We start from the raw sequence: 21,601 nt of genomic DNA, 5'->3' as shown, positions 1-21,601 counted from the left end.
CCCCACTCTCTTTCTCTCAAAAATAAGTAAACATTAAAAAATTTAATTAAATAAAAACTTAAAAAAAAACCCTCCTTCCCCTGTAATTGATAGAAGTAAAACGTAAATCCTCAAAGATATAGAATAAATAGCACCATAAACCAACAACAACCAATTGACATAAAATACCCGAAGCAACAAAAGCAGAATACATACACATTTTTAAAAGTATATGCATGGAACATTCACCAAGACAGACCATATCCTGAATCATAAAACAAACCACAATAAATCTAAGAAAATTGAAATTATACAAAATATTTCTCTCATTATAACACAATTAAACTAGAAATCAGTATCAGGAATATATCCAGAAAATCCTTAAACACTTGGAAATTAAACAATCAACTTCTACATTACCCATAGGTCAAAGATGAAGTCTCAAGGGAAATTAGGAAATATTTTGTAATGTACAAAAATAGAGCCATAAAATTCAAAATTTGTGGGATGTAAGCATTACTTAGAAATCTAAATACTTAAATATTTGTATTAAAAAAGTACAGAGGTCTCAATGAACAATCTAAGCTTCCACCTCTAAAAAAGAAGAGCTAAAAGAAACTAAAATGAAGAGCAAAATAAACCCAAAGCAAGCAAAAATAAATGAAATTTTAAAAAGAACAATAGAGAAACCAATGAAATTAAAAGCTAGCTCTGGGACGCCTGGGTGGCTCAGTCAATTAAGCATCAGACTCAATTTCAGCTCAGGTTATTATCTCATGGTTCAAGCCCCACATCAAGCTCTGTGCTGACAGAGAACACTTGGGATTCTCTCTCTCCGCCCCCTCCCCCATGTGCCCCTGTGCACTCCCATGTGCTGTACTTTCTCTCAAAAATTAATAAACATTTTAAAATAAATTAAAAACAAATAAATAAAAGCTAGTTTTCTGAAAAGGTCAATCAAAATGATAAACCTCTAGCCAGACTAACTAGAGGGAAAGAAAGCAAGCACAATTACCAATATCAGGAATATCACTACAGTCTATTGAGACACTGAAAGTTTATAGAAAACCTATGAACAACTTTTTGCACATAAATTACACAACTGAGGTAAAAGGGACTGATTACATGAAAGCCACAAACTACCAAAAATCACTCCAAAAGAAATAATTAACTCAAATAGGCCTATATCAAAATAAATTGAATACATAATGAAAAACCTTCCAAAAAAACGGGGCACCTAGATGGCTCAGATGGCATCTGAATCTTGGTTTCGGCTCAGGTCATGATCTCATGGTTTGTGAGTTCAAGCCCCACATTGGGCTTAGTGCTGACAGCACAGAGCCTGCTTGGAATTCTTTCTCTCCCTTTGTCTCTGCCCCTCCCCTGCTCACTCTCTGTCTCTCTCTTAAAATAAATAAACTTAAAAAAAAAAAAAAAAAAGAAAGAAAGAAAAGAAAAACCTTCCAAAAATGAAAACCCTAAGCCCATTTGCTTTCGCCAGAGAATGCCACCAAACAATTGAAGAAATAACACCAGTTTCTCTTCCAGAAAACTGATAAGAAGGAACACTTCCCCATTCATTTTATAAGGCCAGAATTACCCTGATATAAAACCAGATTAAAAAAAAATAGCAAGATACCAATGTCTTTCATTAACAGAGAAGAAAAAGAAAAAAATACTCAACAAAATACTAACAAATTGAATCCAGCAATATATAAAAAGAACAATGTATAACAACCAAAAGCGGCTTATCCAGGGATAAAAGACTAGAGATCAACACTCAACTATTAATATAATCCATCATATTAACAGACTACAAAAGAAAAACTGTGTTATCATATCAAATGATGCAAAAAAATAATTTGATAAAATCATCTCTTTTTTTAAAAAACAAAGACACAATTATAAATGTTTATAATAATTTAATTAGCAAACATTGCATATTTAAGTTTTGTAAATTGTATTTATACATTATTTGTTCTAAATATGTTCCTTTCCCATATTTGGGTGTACATGAAATAGTATATAAAGGTACCTATAAAAGAATTTAGAAAATATATACACATATATTAAATACATACTATAGCAGACAGATTTGCTAGTTTATGCTGTAATAAAAAACAATCCCAAAATTCTCAACAGTTAAAAAAAAATTCTCTCTTCATGATAAAACTCTCTGCAAATTAGAAAAAGGGAAATTCCTTACCCTGATAAAGGGCATCATCAAAAGACCTATAAGCTATTATATTTAATGGTGAAAGACTAAGTGCTTTGCCCTTAAAATCCAGAACAGGACAAAGATATCTTCTGTCACAGCCACAGTCAGTGCAAAAAAGAAAAAGAAATAAAAGGACTACAGACTGGAAATGAAATAAAACTGTCCTTATTAGTAGATAATAGGATTTTCTATGTAGAAAAGCCCAATGTTTCTACAAAAAAAGTTCTAGGACTAATTTCAGCAAGGTTGCAAGATTCAAGATCAATACACAAAAATCACTTGTATTTCTGAATAGTAACAATGAACAACTGAAATTTGAAATTAAAGAAATGTGCATGCATAGATACATACACATAAATTATACGTGGTATGTATTTAATCTATTTATTTATTTGTATCAATCACATTCACAATAGCCGCCCAAATAAATACATACATACATAGGTTTAAATCTAACAAAACATGTGGAAAACCTTTATGCTGAAAACTATAAAATTCTGATTAAAAAAATACCATGTTTCTAAATAAGTGGAGAGACATACTCTCTACATGGATTGAGCAACTCTATATATATTTAAGATGCTACATATACAGTCAATTCTTCCTATCTGATCTAAGGTTTAACACAATTCCAATTAAAATACTAACAGGCTTTGTTTATAGATACAGACAAGCTGATTCCAACATTTTTATGGGCAAAGAATCTTAAATACTCACAACAATTCTAAAAAAAAATAAAGTTGAAGACTCAGACTACCTGATTTTAAGACTTGATATAAAACAGTAGAAATCAACATAGTAGAATTTGGGCCAAAGGAAAGGTACATATATCCATGGAACAAAATAGGGAGTCTAGAAACTGACCTATAAAAATTCGGTCAATTGATTTTTCACAAAGACGCAAAGGCAAATCATTGGAGATGGCTCAATGTTTTCAACAAATGGTACTGGAACAAGTGGACACCTGTATTAATGCTTTTCATTTTCCATATTTTATAATGTTTTGATATCTTAAAAAGCTTACTCGCTGGGGAGAGTCTGCTCCTCCCAGGGCTAACCAATTCTTAGCCCAGGGGTAGAGGGTGGAGGGGGCACATCTTTCATATACAACCTGAACAACCTCATTAACTAACTCTCATATACCAAGTCGGTATTTTCTCCTGCTCTGAATCATCCCAGGGCTAGGTACAAGCAACTAGAGACCACCCCTATATCCCAAAGCACACTGGACTTATTCAAGCTAACCAATCCTATACTGCTTATCCTGATGTACCTTGCTTTTCCCTTGAAAACCCAATAAAGGCTATGTACTCAGCTTTCCCCTCACTCCTGCCTCTGCTTCACCAAACCTGGCACTTCCGTGACCCTGTGTGGCACAGCATGCTCCCTTCTCCCGGGAAATGGAAGTAAGCAGTTCATCTTTCAATAACATTGACCTCTCCATGTCAGCATTCAGTCATTTCCATAAATTAAAACCCCATGGGTATAATTTTAATACATCTATATGCAAAAAAGTACACCTCGATCTATACTTCATGCCTTATATAAAAATTAAGTCAAAATAGATCATATATCAATGTCGAACTATAAAATTTTTTGGAGAAAACACAGGAGAGAAGTTTTTGTGACCTTTAGTTGGGTGAAACACTCTTAGATATAATGCCAAAAGCATGACCCATAAAAGAAATTCCTAAGTTAGACTCCATCAAAATTAAAACCCTTTGTTCCCTGAAAGAAACTGATATATGAATAAAGTTTCAGACTGGAAGACAAAATATGCAAACTCAACAATAAGAAAACAAACTCAAGTTTTAAAAACTGGCAAAATAGAGATTGCAAATAAGTCCTTGAAAAGATGCTCAGTATCATTAGTCACTCCAGAAATACAAATTAAAACAACTACCACTACACACGTATTAGAACAGTTAAGATATAAAAACAACTGACAAGTGTTGTGAAGGATGCAGAACTACCCGAACTCTCGTATATTACTGGTTAGAATTAAAAATGTTATGGTCATTCTGGAAAACAATGTGGCAATTTCTTGTAACGTTAAACAGACATTTACCATACCATCCAGTAATCTCGCTCCTAGGTACTTACCCTAGAAATATGAAAACTTATGTTCACACAAAAACCTGTAAACAAATATTCATAGCAGCTCTATATCCACAATCACCCAAAACTCGAAACAACACAAATGTCCAACTGATAAATGCATAAACACTGTGGTACACTCATGTAATGGAATACTATTCAGCAATAAAAAGAAATGAACTATTGGTGCATGCATAGCACTGATGAATCTCAAAGACATTATGCTGAGGAAAAGAAGCCAGTCTCCAAGTTACATGCTATAGGATTCCATTTATATGACACTCTGGAAAAGACCCACCTATAAACACAGAGCACAGGTCAATATTTGCCAGGGGTCAGGGTTGGGTAGACAGTCTCACTACAAAGGGGCAGCATGAGCAAAATTTTTTGTAGTGATGGAATTGTTCTGAATCCTGATTGTGATGGTGGTGGTTACACAAATTTATACATGGGTTACAGCTTGTGAAATGTATACCCAAAAAAGGTATTTTGTATATAAACTTTTAATAAAAGTCATTTTAAAGAGACAAATGAAAATATCTGAGGGAAGGATACTTTTTTCCCAAATAATTGGGTTCAATTTTAATATTTAGTTTATGCAAATTTTGAAGAATAGATCTTACAGTACTGATAGAAGTTTCAATGGTCAAATCCATTTTGTCAACCAAGTTAAGAAAGACAGTGGCTTAGAGGCATGTTCAAATTCTCAGACTTTAATTTTAATTGGACAAATCATCAATCCATGGGGTGGCTGTCCAGATAAAAAATGTAACTCAAATCATATACTGCTATGAAAAACTGAAAGTCAATTTTCAAACTCTAAATGTTTCATTAATCTCAGAAATTAAATCCCTTAAGAATCATGACCCATCAAGCATCGCACTCCCTTCTGCAGATATTTACTCTTTTTTGCCCCTGGCCTTCAAAATACTGAAAGAAAAAAAAACTTACAGCTTTAAGGGTAAGATCACACTGAAAAACAAGTTTCTGGAGTTGTGTTAAAATTTCTCTTTTGGTATTTTCTAGATCGTTTCGTCTCTCCTCAACATTTGTCACACAAACTTTGTAGAGTTCATTTGCTTCTTCTACCTTCAGGAATATCACAGAAAAAAAAATAACACTGACCACTAGAATTTATATTTTAAAACAAATACATATATAATAAAACTCAATTTAAATAATTGAAAAATCTTTTTATACAAAAATTATGAAATAATCTGTTTCAAAGAGAATATTTCTAAAGATAACAATCTGTTCTAGTCAGTGATTCATGGGCACCTGACTTTAATGGACAGTCAAGTAGGACTTACAATTAGTATACTATGTACGAAATACATGTGTCCTTCTATTTAACAGCCTTTTCTATTTATAGTCACCATTTTCTTTATAATCTTCTTATAAACAATATAAAGTTCCAGCCTAGCTTTGCTATCAGGTACTGGAATCAGTATACATATACACACAGTTGCCTAAAAGGTGAACTTCCTGAACAATCAAGTCAAAATATTAAACTACTGCTTTCTCTAAGATACTTTTTCATAAACCCAAAGATTTAGAAGGTAGGCAAAAACCTCTTAGCATACTGATTCTCAGCGTGTGGATCCCACCACCAGCAGCAGCAGCATCACCTGGGGACCTGTTGGAAGTGCAAGTTGCCTGGGGCCAATCCTAGAGCTACTCAATCAGAAACTCTGGGGGGGGGGGGGGGCAGTATCCTGTTTTAACAAGCCTTCAATACTGAGCCTTAGCAGATTATTGAGCCTTAGCAGATTATTGCTAATTCAACTTGCAAACAAAAAAGATGATTACTTTTTGAAGAGCCTCCTCTTCCAACCTTCGCTTTTTTTCTAGCTGCTTGTTGAGATTTTTGACTACTCCACCAGTTGAGCACAGATGCTCCTCTTCTGCACGAAACATGGAAGATTTTGCTTTTTCATACTCATCCTGACGTTGCATGCATAACAGTTTTGCCTTTTTAAGAGCAGTCTCTGTTTCAAGCTACACAGAAAAAAAAAAAAGACTTTTAAATGCAGAATAAGAAACCCTAATGTATAAGCTTCTTTAGCATATTCAACAAGCTAATTAAGACAGCATTTTAGAAAAACTACAGAGTAAGATGCATCTTCTACGGTAGGTGCTTATATACTGCAGATGATTTTAGATATTCACAAATAGGTAGATGAAACTCCATCATAACTTGTTTTATTTTTTATTTATTTATTTTTTTAATTTACATCCAAATTAGTTAGCATATAGTGCAACAATGATTTCAGGAGTGGATTCCTTAGTGCCCCTTACCCATTTAGCCCATCCCCCCTCCCACAACCCCTCCAGTAACCCTCAGTTTGTTCTCCATATTTATGAGTCTCTTCTGTTTTGTCCCCCTGTTTTTCTATTATCTTTGTTTCCCTTCCCTTATGTTCATCTGTTTTGTCTCTTAAAGTCTTCATATGAGTGAAGTCATATGATTTTTGTCTTTCTCTAATTTCACTTAGCATAATACCCTCCAGTTCCATCCACGTAGCTGCAAATGGCAAGATTTCATTCTTTTCGATTGGTGAGTAATACTCCATTGTATATATATACCACATCTTCTTTATCCATTCTAGATGAAACTCCACTATAATACTAACCATTTTATTTTGTTCCTGTTTCCAAAGTTCTTTTATTTCTTTCCTTTGTTTTTCCATTTCATTTTTCCTCCCAAGTAGAGGCTGTCAAGAGCATTTTAAAAAAAGGAAAAAAAGCTGTTATCTAAAGGTATGCTGTTGTTAAAGAAATGTGTATTACACATATACATTTTTACCTGCACAAATTTGTTGGCTTGGAGTGCTGCGATTGTTTGTTGCAAAAGATGACTGTTTTTGATATCACTAAGAAGAGCACTGGTAAATAGAGACTGCAATGGCATAAACTCCTAGAATTCAAAATTGAAAAGTAAATTTTCCAATAGAAATAGCACTAAAGTTCTAGATCTCCCATTACTCTTCTTCAGAAGGAGAAATTTTAAGTTTAGACTTTTTTTGCAGAAAAACTAGTCATAAATACGACTATATGAAAAAAATACTGAAGAATATTAATTATAAAACTAGGTAGCAAAACTAGTGGCTAACAAGACAATCAATATTTGCATAAAATTGTGAATTTCCTCATTTTTTTCCATAATGGGTATCCATGTAAGTTTAAAAGGATTTTAAGTCTAGGGGTGCCTGGGTGGCTCAGTCAGTTTAGTGTCCAACTTCAGCTCAGGTCATGATCTCATGGTTCATGAGTTCAAGCCCCGCATCAGGCTCTGTGCTGACAGCTCAGAGCCTGGATCCCACTTCGATTCTGTGTCTCACTCTTTCTCTGCCCACACCTGCCGCCCCCCAACCCCCCCCCAGCCTGTGCTCTATCTCTGTCTCTCAAAATTAAATAAATGTTAAAAAAAATTTTTTTTTAAATAAAAGGATTTTAAGTTGAGCATTTCATTTCTTTCCTATATTAACTACACAATTTTCTGATTTTGAGAGGCACTATCAGTAGCTCATCTGGGTAACCTCTTGGTACAAAACCCTAGGAGTTCACTGAACACTTACCTGCATTCCAATGTTACTTCTAGTTGCCTCTGCCAACTTGACAATATTTCTAGTGGACTCCAATTCTGAAAAGGTCAAAGAAAGTATCAGAAGGTAAATTAACTTATTTTTCCCTTCTATACTCTAAAATTATTTGTAATTCCCAATTTAAAGAGTGAACACACATAGTAGTCTGCATCATATGATACTGTGACTCTTAACCAGAAATGCTCATGAAACCCACTAGGAAACTTTCAAAATATAGTTGCTTGGCCTCAATTCTTAGGAGATGTGACCTAGGCCTGTGTATTGCCCTTTTATAAGGCTATTCAGGTGATTCTGATGGGCATTCCCTATAAAGGGCAAATAATGTGGTAGAAAGAGCACAGGCTTTGGGTAAATCCCATATTCTTCCAGTTATATAATCCTAGGCAAATCTGCTATCTGACCTTAGGCAAATCACCTGTCTTGTTTGCCTGAGCTGTAAAATGGGAAGAATTCTTTTCTTGCCTTCTTTCCAGGGTTTTGGTAAGGATTAAATGAAGCACAGGATGTGAAAGTATTTTGTCAACTGCAAACACTGGGGAAAAAAAACTAACTATTAAGATGTTTCCATCGCCTGTGCTCATACACCTATTGTTGCTTTTATTTCTTTTAACCATATTATCTGATTGCAATTCTTTTCACCCACTGGAGTATGACTTCCTTAAAGTCAAAGACAGTATACTATTTGTCTTTGTGTTCCCAGATTGAGTGGTTGGCCCACAGTAAAGTTCAGTAAGTACATTTATTGTAAGAAAAGTTTCCTATTTCAAGAAGAGAAAATGGACAATGATTTTATTCACTATAATGAAACAGCTACTAATTTGGAATCATATTAGTCATCGTCTGTAGAAAATGAATTGTGAACAATTTAGTTCTTACACTCCAAAGTTAATCAGATGCCCTAAAGGGCAACTCACCCAAGTTAAGCTTCTTCTCAACCCATGAAACTATGTTCTTGGTATATTTTGACCACGTTTTAGCATAAGACAAAGCCAATTCTACAGAATCAGTGTTGTTTAATAGCATGCTGTCTAGCTCTATGGGAGAAAAATTTCCTGAAAATAAAAATATCAAGTATATATTAAATATCAGCACATAACTCTAAACAAAGAAGCATTCAAATCCTAAGATGTTCTTCAATGAAAACTGTTTTAAAAAAATTCAAGTGGCAAATTTAGACATAAAGGTCACAGTTCAAATTTAAAATTGTTTTAAATTATAATGTATGTTTTATTCTTAATATATATTCCTATTATCAAGTTACAAGCCCTATAGAATTTTTTTAAGTTTATTTATTTATTTTGAGAGAGTGAGAGAGAGCAGGGGGTGGGGGCAGAGAGACAGGGACAGAGAGAGACTCCTAAGCAACTCCACACTGTCAGTGCAGAGCCAGATGAGGGGCTCAAATCTGAGATTGTGACCTGAGCCAAAGTCGGACGCTTAACCAACTAAGCCACCCAGGGGCCCCAAGCCCTTTAGAATTCTTGACCAGTCTCTCCATTATCTATCTACTGTAGCAGGGTTTTTTCCCTTAAGTATTTATGTAAAGTTTGATACATTAGTTTGTGTTAAAAATGAACACTTTAGGTTACCAAGCAAGACATTAAGTAATCCAAAAACACTTATGAAAAGTAATCACAAAAAAATTTGACTAAGATTTTAAGTACCTCAAGCATTACCTTTTTCATTAGATGAGTCCACCGATTCCACAGAAACATTTTCAAAAGACTTACAACATGGAAGAAAACAAACTTAAGATTAGAGCAGAAGCTAACAGATTTTTGCTTCAGAAACTTTTCATTCTGATTTGTTATGTGACATAATTCCTGTTAAAGAATGTCAAGTATTTAGAACTCAAAGGGCTTAAGAAATCTGTTTAAATGCTATGACATCTTATAAGAATTGTATACCTATTTACAACTGCAGTTCTCAAGATCTAAGAATAAATAACCTCATTGTTTGCTAACAGCATTAATTAACATTAATAAATCCATTCAAAACATACAATTCTGCAAATTTTAAAAATATTAGTCAGGAAGTTATAGAAGCAATCTAAATATTTATATTGTCACTTAAACAGAACACAAAGACCTGCTTCTTCCAGCCATCTTTTACCATTTTATCATATAATAAGCATTTCTCTGAAGGTCTAGTGAACAGCTTAGTGCAGAATGTTCTATGATGATGGAAATGTTCTTTATCTGCACTGTACAATAAGGTAGATACTAGTTACATGTGGTTATTTGAGCATATGAAAAGTGGCTAATGTAAATCAGAAGTATATTTTTAATTTTACTTAATTGAAATTTAAAGAGTTACATATGGCAAGTGGCTACCTTACTGGACAGTGTAGGAAAACATATCTACCAAAATTGTGAGATGTTAAACAAATTTGATCTCTTTGGTTGGGCAATACAGACCATGCAGGGATTCAATGCAAAAGGGATTAAAGAGACTGGGTTTGAAGTCCAGCACTCACTTAGTAGCTGTAAGACACCGGGCTCAATATTTAAGCTCACGTAACTTTGGTTTGCCCTCTGTAAAATGGGGATAAGAACACTACTTCCCTGAGGCTACTTTAAGGATTAAGATGATGGAGGCTGAGCACAGTGCATAGTACATAATAAACAGCATTAAGTAAATGGCAACTAGTATTTAAAGATATTTTTAAAAACTCTTCACCAAAGTAACTTAACTTTATGATTAGAATTCTATCATGGACCTTTAAAGCTCAATCTCGGTTTAATTAAAAACTGCAAAAAGGAAAACAAGGTGCAAAAGAAAAAAGGAAAAAGTATTTTCCTATTAAGAATTATTATAATAAGTGTGAACAATAGAGGCACAAAAACAAGAAATACGAGTCACACCAAAAATTTTAATTGTCCAGAGCTGTCACACTGATATAATGTTATTATATCTTCTGAATTAGTAGTTACGTTTAAAAGATAAAATTAGGGCGCCTGGGTGGCGCAGTCGGTTAAGCGTCCGACTTCAGCCAGGTCACGATCTCGCGGTCCGTGAGTTCGAGCCCCGCGTCAGGCTCTGGGCTGATGGCTCGGAGCCTGGAGCCTGTTTCCGATTCTGTGTCTCCCTCTCTCTCTGCCCCTCCCCCGTTCATGCTCTCTCTCTGTCCCAAAAATAAATAAAAAAACGTTGAAAAAAAATAAATAAATAAATAAATAAATAAATAAATAAAAGATAAAATTAAAGGAAAATTATAAATGATAGCAAAATAATTAAAGATCACTAGTGTGATATGGTTTATACATTATCCTTCCTGACTAATCAATGGATGACTTCAGAAATAATCATAATTGTTTTCTCAGTATTACTGTACATAAAACAAATACTTCAATTAGTCGTTCATATTTTGTATCACTTTAAGAAAGATCTGCAGTTTTTATACTATTTTGATATAATACAAATACTTGGCACAGTTCCAAGTACTTGCTGAAATCTTTTTGGATTTGAACATTCTTAACAAGAAATGAACAACATATGTCCTTATTGCAGTTTTTTAAAAATGATTATTTATTTATTTATTTATTTATTTATTTATTTATTTTGAGAGCAAGTGAGGGAGAGGCAGAGAGAGGGAGGGAGAAGAGAGAATCTCAAGCAGTCTCCCAGTTGTCAACCCAGAGCCTGACACAGGGCTCAATCCCATAACCATGAGATCAGGACCTGAGCTCAAATCAAGAGTTGGACGCTTAACTGAGCCACCCAGTGCCCCTTATCACAGTTTTGAAAAATAGCTTCTTGCATTTAGAGAACAATTTTTAGTCAAACAAAAATATTACTACTATAAATCTTTAAAGCAATATTCTACAAATATTCTTCATGTTCTATTATTCCACAGCAATTTTTCTTCAAATTGGGAACCAGAACTGCAATCCTCTGACATAATACTCTTAGGCAGAATTAAGACCTTCAGGTCTACTAATAAGTGTTTCATGGTAACAAACCATAGGCTGTGTAAAAAGATTAACACCCTCTCTACTTCTTGCATTATTTTTCTGTTTCCACCAATCTTTAAGATCTGTGACAATGTCAGGAAGAAAAAATGGTTAAGAATTACTAAAATTTTGGACCGTATGACATATAGATTCATTACATAAAACACCATAAAACTATCAGAGATAGTCTTTTAAAATGATAGCTCCACTTAAAAAGTATAATTAAATTTTTGCTCCAGAAACTGACCATAATTATATTTAAAAAAAGTTTTTTAATGTTTATTTATTTTTGACAGAGAGACAGAGCATGAGGAAGGGAGGGGCAGAGAGAGGGGGAGACACAGAATCGGAAGCAGGCTCCAGGCTCTGAGCTGTCAGCACAGAGCCCGATGTGAGGCTCGAACTCACAGACTGTGAGATCATGACCTGAGCTGAAGTCGGACCCTCAACCAACTCAGCCACCCAGGTGACCCTACCATAATTATATTTAAAATGAACTGATCTGTTTTTCTTGCTCAACTCAAAAACTATCAAAGACTACTGCTGAGATTAAAATCAGGAAATTACTGGAATATTATGTTAAAAATATTAAACTCTCTGCTTTCACACAAACCTGGCTTACCTTACTTTCCCGAGAAACAGGCAGCCGCAATAATGAATCACTGCCTACATCTCCCATAAGGAAGTTTGTCAGGCTATCCAGGGAAGTAAGAATAAGAAACAGAAATAAAAAGACAAGTCATTATATTGCTCTGTCACAGGCTTTACATTCAACATGTAATCTAGAATAAATTTTTTTTTTTTAAGTAAGAACCTTAGAAATAAACTCCTAGGAACTTATTCACATAGTCACTTGCAAATGGATGTTGCTTCTGAACAGCTCTAAAGACACTGGCAAATACAGTAATAAAACAATAATGAATATAGCTTTTCCAGTATTGTGATAATATTTTATATTGGTTAATATCTACCTTCCAAGTCTCTACTGAATTATGTGACATACTCTGAGATACCCAGGCCCAAATTCTTTAAATGACAGTCTCTACTTACATATTCCCAAAGGTAAAGGCCAAGGTTTCAATGGAAGAAAATACTTCTTTGAAGAGATCGTTTTTATTTTCTTCATTAACTTCTGTGAAGTCCACAGCTATGGGGAAAGGTTGGTTACAATAAATGAGAGAGAAAACATTTTATTTTTTAATTGTCTTTTTAATGTTTATTTTTGAGAGAGAAAGAGAGCACACGTGAGCACGTACATGATCAGGGAGGGGCAGAAAGAGAGGAGGAGAGACAGAATCCCAAGCAGGTTCCGCGCTGCCAGCCTGGAGCCTGACAGAGGGCTCAAACTCACTAACTGTGAGATCATGACCTGAGCCAAAATGAAGAGTTGGATGCTTAACTGACTGAGCCATCCAGGTGCCCTGAAGGAGAAAACATTTTAAACTAGATTCATACAAAGTCATTTAATCTCTTAAAAATTCACCATTACTTCTAGAAGCACTAGAAGATTTGGGAACTGAGAAGCCTAATACACACAATGAATATGATGTTCAAGTTCTTCATTAAGAAAAATCATACAAAAGAATCAGCTTGCATAAAAGTAGCTGGCATTCCAAACTTCCTACTCCATGCATTACATAATTTGACACATCTAAAAAGTGATGCAATGTGAAATCAATCCATCTTGAAGTCACAGAGTCCATATTACATCAGACCTCTCATTAAGAGCACCCTATTTTCTCTATGTTTATTGTTTTACGGCATTTAAAAAAATAGATAAATGCACTGTGGGCCCACTTTAGTCAAATGAACTACACTTTTCACTAAGAATTACCACTAATTGACACCATATATACATTTGACATAGCATAAATCCTACATACAAAGCATATCACATAAACACCCAATGCTTTAGAAAATTTAAATTCCTAGTTATTTATAGCTTTATTTCTTTCAGGCTCTTGGGCTCTGAGGTTCAGGCTAATTTGATATATATAGCTGTCTCTTGTTTGCCAAAGAGACAGTCCAACCATTTTGCATTTTGTGAAAAGCAAATTGTGAAACATAACTGAAAAAGGTTTCTTATTATAACTTCTCTAGGCACCTTTGTTAAAAGCCCAGATATAATTTACCAAGACAAAATCTGAAGGTGGAATTGGCAATTTTTTTTAAAGTAACCCCTTCTACTTAAGTTGAGTTTAATGAGCAACTGGCTCCCTGTGTCCCGTCCTCCCTAGGATCCTAGCCAGTAAAGGAAAGGTAAAGAGACCAAGTGAAGAGGAAGCCATCCTTTGCTTAACACAAGATGTTTTAAAGCTTGGCTGCACAATACAATCATTGCTTAAAACCAAAAATCTGGGTCCTACCGCCAAAAATTCAGATTTCAAAGGTCTGATGAAGCATTGGTATTTGTTCAAAAATCTAGGAGGTTTAAAAACCAAAAATCTGGTCCTACCACCAAAAATTCAGATTTCAAAGGTCTGATGGAGCATACGTATTAATTCAAAAGCTCTCCCAGGTGATTCTAATGTGCAACTGGGGTTGAAAATGCTTGCTGGAAAGCAAGAATTCCTAAGCAAGGATGAATGAAACCTCAAGCCTCTAAACCTCATGAAATTACAACCAAGCTTTTACATGGATAAGCCTCTATAGACATGAGGGGCTCAGGTCTATATCTTTTATTAGACTCTTCTAAGGTATCCCCAATACAAACAAAAAGAAAAACTTAAGAACCACAATAAATAATTTAAAAACTATTTTTGGACTTCTGCTCTGGCCAAGATGGAAAATCAGGTTTATACTTCTGTCTGAAACAACTAGAAGAAACTCATACCAAATACATGAAACAAAAATTTTCAAGACATCGGCTGTCAGGCAACGAAGGACAAGTATCTTGACAGACAAGAAACATGGGAAACAAGAAACATGGAAAGCTCAACAAGAGCCCCAGCTTACTGCCTAACATCACACAAATTACATTTCCCAGCAAAGGAAACTACTATAGGTAAAGGTCACTTTATAATAATGGAGTCAATTTATCAAGGACATAATTCTATACAGTTATGCCCCTGATAAACAACTCAAAATGCATGAAGCAAAACCTAGTAGAATTGCAAATAGACAAATTTATTTACAGTTACAGCCAGAGATTTCAATAGCCCTCTCTCAATAATTGACAGAACAGGTAGATGGAAAATCAGTAAGGATATGGAAGACTTCGACGATACTATCAGCCACCTCTCCTAGACAGACATTTATAGAACATCCCATCCAGTAACAGCAGAACACATGTCTTTTCAAATACACACTAAATATTTGCCAAGATAGACTACATTATGGGCCATAAAACAAGTTAAAATGTGTTTAAAAGGATTCAAATCAGGCAAAAAATGTTCTGTGACTAGATGGAATTAAATTAGAAATAACGGAAAGATCTCTGGAAAATCCCAGATACCAGGAAACTAAATAACACACTTCTAAATAACCCATAGCTTGAAGAAGAAAAAAGGAAATCAGAAAATGTTTTGAACACAAGGAAGATGAAAACACAACATATCAAAATTGATGAAGGAGGGGTGGCGCCTAGGTGGCTCAGTAGGTTAAGCATCTGACTGTTGATTTTGGCTCAGATCATGATCTCATAGTTCATGGGATGGAGTTCAGCGTCAGGCACTGTGCTGAGAGTGTGGAACCTGCTTGGGATTCTCTCTGCCCTTCCCCCCATGTCTTTCTCAAGAAGAAAAGAAAAGAAAAGAAAAGAAAAGAAAAGAAAAGAAAAGAAAAGAAAAGAGAAGAGAAGAGAAGAGAAGAGAAGAGAAGAGAAGAGAAGAGAAAAGAAAAGAAAAGAAAAGAAAGATAGTTTTAATGAAAGGGGGCCGCAGGCAGGTGTAGAAAGGAGGGTTTACAAAGGGGTACACATTATCTGAACTGTGACAGTTTCACAGGGTATGCATGTCAAAATTGATCAAATTGTGTCCTTTAAATACATGTACTTTATTGCATATCAGTTATACCCTGCTTTAAACATCTCATTGGAAAGTAAACTTTATTATTTTTTTTATTTGGATTTTATATTGAGGTGGTTTTTTTTTTTGAAGATTTCATTTTTTTATTTATTTTTCAACATATGAAATTTATTGTCAAGTTGGTTTCCATACAACACCCAGTGCTCATCCCAAAAGGTGCCTTCCTCAATACCCATCACCCACCCTCCCCTCCCTCCCACCCCCCATCAACCCTCAGTTTGTTCTCAGTTTTTAAGAGTCTCTTATGCTTTGGCTCTCTCCCACTCTAACCTCTTTTTTTTTTCCCCCTTGGAAAGTAAACTTTAAATAGTAACTTATAATGTATATTTAAAATAACTTAAAACCAGCAAAAATGTAAAGCCTACTTATATTTCCTAACCTTAACCTGTTAGACTTTAAAGAAAAAAAAAATACCTTATAACACCACACCAAATTCTACAATTATTGTTTCTTTCCTAAATGGTTTTCATAGCACTAAACATGACTGGGAGATTTAAGAAGTAGTAATTGTGAATAGTGAAAAGACACTTACTTGAACATCTTCTTTCTTTGCCTTCCTCCTTACTTGAATGAGATTACAACTATCCAATGAAAATTCCTATTATTGCCCTTGCCTCCAATTCAAAACAGCCCTATTTTTCTAATATCCTTTCTTTTTTTTTTTTTTCTTTTTCTTCTGCTCAGTGTTTCAAAGAAAAGTCTTTGGCTCCTTTCCAGTAATAAATCTTCCCACTCTCTCCTGCATTCTCCAAAACTCTGGGCCACCTTCCTCCATAGTTTTATTATCTCTCACTCAACTGACCTTTTTTCTAGGGCGCCTGGGTGGCTCAGTCGGTTGAGTGTCTGACTTTGGCTCAGGTCATGAGTTTGAGCCCCACATCGGGCTCTGTGCTGACAGCTCAGGGCCTGGAGCCTGCTTTGAATTCTGTGTCTCCCTCTTTGCTCCTCCCCTGCTCACACTCTTGTCTATCAAAAATAAATAAAGATAAAAAAAATTTTAACTGACATTTTTTCTTATGCTACTAACATACTCAAATCTTTCCTATGTGAAAAAACTTTAATTTTACCATATTTCCTCTTCAACCTAACATCCAACTTAACATTTATTTATTTATTTATTATTATTTTTTTTTTACTGCCAAACCTCTATAAATAGGTCATAACTAAATTCACCAGGATTTGGCTTTTCATCCAGTTTAATCGTTATCAGAGGCTGAAAAACTTTGTCTGTAAAGGGCTTGAGAGCAAATAGTTTAGACTTTTCAGACCATACAGTAGGTTGTAACTATTCAACTTGGTCTAAAGGAGCCATACATAAATGAATGAGATATGGTGATATATAAATGAGTAAGAATGGCTGTGCTCTGGTAAGACTTTATTTACAAAAATAGGCAGGCCAGATTTGGCCCACCAGAAGTAGTTTGCTGAGCCTGGTTAAGAGGATGGGTCCCGAAGCCAGTCTGCCTAGGTTAAATCTAACTATGTCTCCTACTAAGTTAAGTAACACAACTGCTCTGTGCCTCAGTTTCCTTATTTATAAAATATGGACAATAGTATGTATTTTGAGAACTGTTATAAAAATTGAATGAATTCAGAACAGAGCCTGCTACACAGAAAATGCTCAATAAATGTTAGTTATTATTTTCACTCAAAACCACTTTGAACACTGGCAACAAAAACCTATTGGTCAAACTTGGAGGCCTTTTTTCTTCCAAGTTTTCATCCTACCCGACTACTCTGCAACTCTCAACAACTCTACCACCTAATTTGTGTGCAACCTTGGGCAAACCTCTCTATGTCCCAGCTTCCTTATCTGCAAAATAAGAGTTGACAGAACAATACAGTATTGACCTGAAAAATTTGCTGTGCAGATTAATAGCATAATCCAAGCAAAATTTAACAGTGTCAAGCATACAGGAAGTGTATCGTCAATAATGTCTGCTATTACTACTACAAATATTAACCACTTGCTTCCATCTTGAAGTCTTCTGCACTGTTAGAAGCAGTTTGTTATAGATAGTAACTAGAAAGAGAGGGCTTCAGAGTTTCAGACCAGGGTTCAAATCTAACCATTACCACTTCTGGAGTTATTCTGGATACATCACCTCACTACAATTTCTTCGTCTGTAAAATGGTGTATTATTCAAAGAAATGTCAAGCGCTTAGAGCACCCTGCTTGATAGTGAACATGGTGCCCTCATGTTCTATATCTATCTATTGACAATTTTTCTTAATAGTCGTTCCACTCAGCCTGCAGTTCTCACCTTGGCTCTCTTCTCTATACATTATGCCCACAGAATCACATCCTCTTTCATATCTTTGAGGTAAATGGATCCTTAAAAACTACCTGTCTAGTTTTAACCTCTGAGCTCCAGATCCACACTTCCAATGGTCTGTTTGATATATTCCTTCTGCTTCCCAGGCTTTACCCGCATTATAATCTCAACATGTCCTAATTGAACTCTATCCTCTCTTCTAGTCTGCCCTTTAAGCCAACTCTTTTCCATACATTTCTTAGCTCATTATCTTTACTTTCAAGATGGCTCTAAAATATTTTCTTCCTTTCCATTCCCACTGCCACTTAGTTCAAAAGGCCACATTTTACTTCTAGTCTGGACTATTTAACAACCTGCTAACTGGTTTCTCTGTCTCCACTCTCTTCTTCCTATTAGACATTCTTCAAAATTCCATCAAAATTTTGCTCAAGGTTTAAATAATTATCTCCCTTGGGTTCCTTATTAAGTCACTAAGCACTAAGGCACATTTAGTATGTCTTTAAGAAATCACATGAATAGCTTTCATACATATCATCTATTAGTGACTTTCAAACTTTTTTGACCACAACCTTGCGTAAGAAATACATATTATATCATGACCAAGTATACCATACACACATAATAGTTATAAGTTATATAACACCTATAAAGTTTCTGAAACATTCTTAGGTCTTTTTTTTTTTTTTAAGTTTACTTATTTATTTTGAGAGACAGAGAGTGAGCAGGGGAGGGGCAGAGAGAAAGAGAGAGAAAGAATTCCAAGCAGGCTCTGTGCTCTTAGCACAGAGCCTGATGTGAGGCTCCATCTCATGAACTGTGAGATCATGACCTGAGCTGAAATCAAGAGTAGGATGCTTAACCAACTGAGTCACCCAGAAACCCCACATCTTTACATCTGATACAATAGTGTTGTATTCTGGTTTTTCTTTTCTATTCTCTTTTGTATTTTAAAAATGTTGGTCACAATCCACTAACCTGATGTCATTAATTAGGGACCACAGTTGAAAACCACTGAATTAAAAGATATAATGAAACAAATTTTCACCTTATGCATGGGAAAAAATGTTTAGGGGAAAAAACAAACAAACCAAAAACAGTAAGACTTACAAAATGAAAACCTTAAGTTGCTTCTGAGAAACATAAAAGACAACTTGAAGAAATGAAATGCATACTGTTTTCAGAAATGCTAAGTATATAACTTCTCCTTAATTCATAACTTTAATTATGACTTTATGAATTTATAAACCTTACTCATCCCCTCAAAAATACCAATAGATATTTTTGGGAACTACATAAGCCAATTCAAAAGTCCTAATGGAAAAATAAAATCCTGAACAAAAAGAGTAATAGAAAGAGGAGTTACCCCTTTCAGATACTAAAACATACTTTACAACTACAATAAAGATGGTGTGTATCGGCACATGACTAAACAAATCAGTGGGACATAATACGGTCCAAACATAGACATAAACACATATGACACTTTAGTGTACTTATGATAAAAATGGCATCTCAAATCAGTCAGGAAAAGATGAATTATGTGATAAATAAGCCAGACATGTAGACACTCTAGAATGTATCAAGGACTTAAATTTAGTAAATGACACTATGACAACATTCAATGAAAAAACACTGGAGAATGCTATTATAATCTCAGAGCAGGGAAGTCCTTCCTATTACTTAAAACCCAAGAACCATACAAAAGATTGATAAATTTATTATTTTTTTAATGTTTATTTATTTTTGAGAGAAAGAGGGCTGGGGAGAGGCAGAGAGAGAAGGAGACAGAGGATGTGAAGCAGGCTCCACACTGACAGCACAGAGCCCGATGTGGGGCTTGAACTCATGAACTGTGAGATCATGACCTGGGCCAGAGTCAGACACTTAACCAACTGAGCCACCCAGGTTCCCAAGACTGATAAATTTAAATGCAAAAATAAAATAAAATACCATAGGCACATCAAAAGATAAAGGAAGTCTGCAACTTACATCAAAGTTTAAGGATTAATTTCACTTAACACAGAGTTTCTACAAATCAAAATAGAAAAAAAAAAGACCAACCATCAAAAAAAAAAAGGGTCAACTCACATAGAAGAATGTATAAATGTCTCCAAAGCATATGAAAAGACAACTGCACTCAAAATAAGGGAAATGCAAATCAAATCTACACTGAGATGCCAATTTTTACTCTTAGACTGGATAACAAAGTGTGGTAACCAACTGTGTTGGCAAAGGTGCAGTAAATCAGCATTTTCAGCACTGCTATCAGAAGGGCAGAACCACTGCAAAGGGTGTTTAGCAATATCAGAAATACAAATACAAATGAATAAGGCTATTCATCAAAGCATTATTTGTAACAGAAAAAAATTGGAAACAATCCAAACATCTATTAGTGAACTGGTTAAATAGATTATATAGCACATAAATATAATAGATTACCATGCAGCTTTGAAAAAAACAGAGCAAATCACAACAAAAGAATTAGGAAATGCTTTATGTACAGAACATAGAACAATGAGCAAGGAGCAAAAAGGCTACCATTTGTGTAAAAAGGAGGGTAAAGAAGAGAACATATTGTATCGTTTATATATGCATAACATGTCTCTGGAAAGATACACAAAAAAATCAATAATAGTTGTCGCTTATCCAGGTAAAGGAAAGGGTAGCTAAGTGAGATAAAATAGACACTTCACTGTTGAATACTCTTTTATGCCATTTGCATTATGAACCATTTGAATGTACTGCCTATTAGAAAATTAAGTTTTCAAAACAGAAAGAAGACACGAGGCTTCTACAATTTTAGATATGTAATTAAAAGCTTTTTTTGTCAATTTTTTTGTCAATTTTTAAATCTACGGCAAACTACAGATCATGAAAAACCTAAATAAATGGTCCTAGTCCTATTAATTTATATTACAAGACTGACCAAAATAACTATAAATCGTGAAAACACAAATACTTAAGTACCTAACAAATTACTGAGAGCTGAAGATGTCTTTTATCTACTTCAAAAATAAGCTGTATCTCTCTTACCATATTGCAAATATTTTGTCAGACTGAACTTCCTGCTTGGAAATAGGAGGAGACACAGGAAATACAAATCACTATTAGAATGAATGAGGAAAACCTTATCTTTTAAAGTTTTTAATTTAAAGTTTTAAAATGTTCTTTTAAAGTTATTAAAAAGGTAAATTCCAAAGTTAAAATAAAAAGTAAAAGGAGTTAAAGATTCCAATTTCATTCCAATGCATTTAGTATGCAGAGGAAGCAGACAGACTTTATGCATTAACACCTGTAGTAGCACAAACAAGATTAGACCTCCATGATTCTAAAGTCATTCTGTGTATGTTATCTCTTAATGTTTTGGTATATTTGTCAAATGCATCGACAGTGAAGACATTCAGAACAAGTCATGTCACCTTTGTTTTTTTAAATGTAATCACGGGTT

At 34.6% G+C, this 21,601-nt stretch overlaps 1 protein-coding gene across 5 annotated transcripts in view; it reads right to left on the bottom strand.

Moving 5' to 3' along the window:
* The window catches only part of ARHGAP29 (Rho GTPase activating protein 29), a 63,908-nt gene that overhangs the window by 21,427 nt on the left and 20,880 nt on the right, over nt 1–21,601 (bottom strand). For all 5 annotated transcript variants that reach the window (XM_058716504.1, XM_058716501.1, XM_058716503.1 and 2 more), the window contains 9 exons: nt 12,903–12,999; nt 12,475–12,547; nt 9,576–9,624; nt 8,814–8,951; nt 7,873–7,937; nt 7,101–7,211; nt 6,928–7,008; nt 6,104–6,292; nt 5,246–5,383 (listed from right to left, as the gene is read on the bottom strand). In XM_058716504.1, coding sequence (XP_058572487.1) covers nt 5,246–5,383; nt 6,104–6,292; nt 6,928–7,008; nt 7,101–7,211; nt 7,873–7,937; nt 8,814–8,951; nt 9,576–9,624; nt 12,475–12,547; nt 12,903–12,999 — 941 coding nt within the window. The remainder of the gene's footprint in view (nt 1–5,245; nt 5,384–6,103; nt 6,293–6,927; nt 7,009–7,100; nt 7,212–7,872; nt 7,938–8,813; nt 8,952–9,575; nt 9,625–12,474; nt 12,548–12,902; nt 13,000–21,601) is intronic.

This window comes from Neofelis nebulosa, chromosome 2, assembly GCF_028018385.1.
Source record: "Neofelis nebulosa isolate mNeoNeb1 chromosome 2, mNeoNeb1.pri, whole genome shotgun sequence".
NCBI lineage: Eukaryota > Metazoa > Chordata > Mammalia > Carnivora > Felidae > Neofelis > Neofelis nebulosa.
This window is presented reverse-complemented; position numbering and strand designations above follow the sequence as displayed.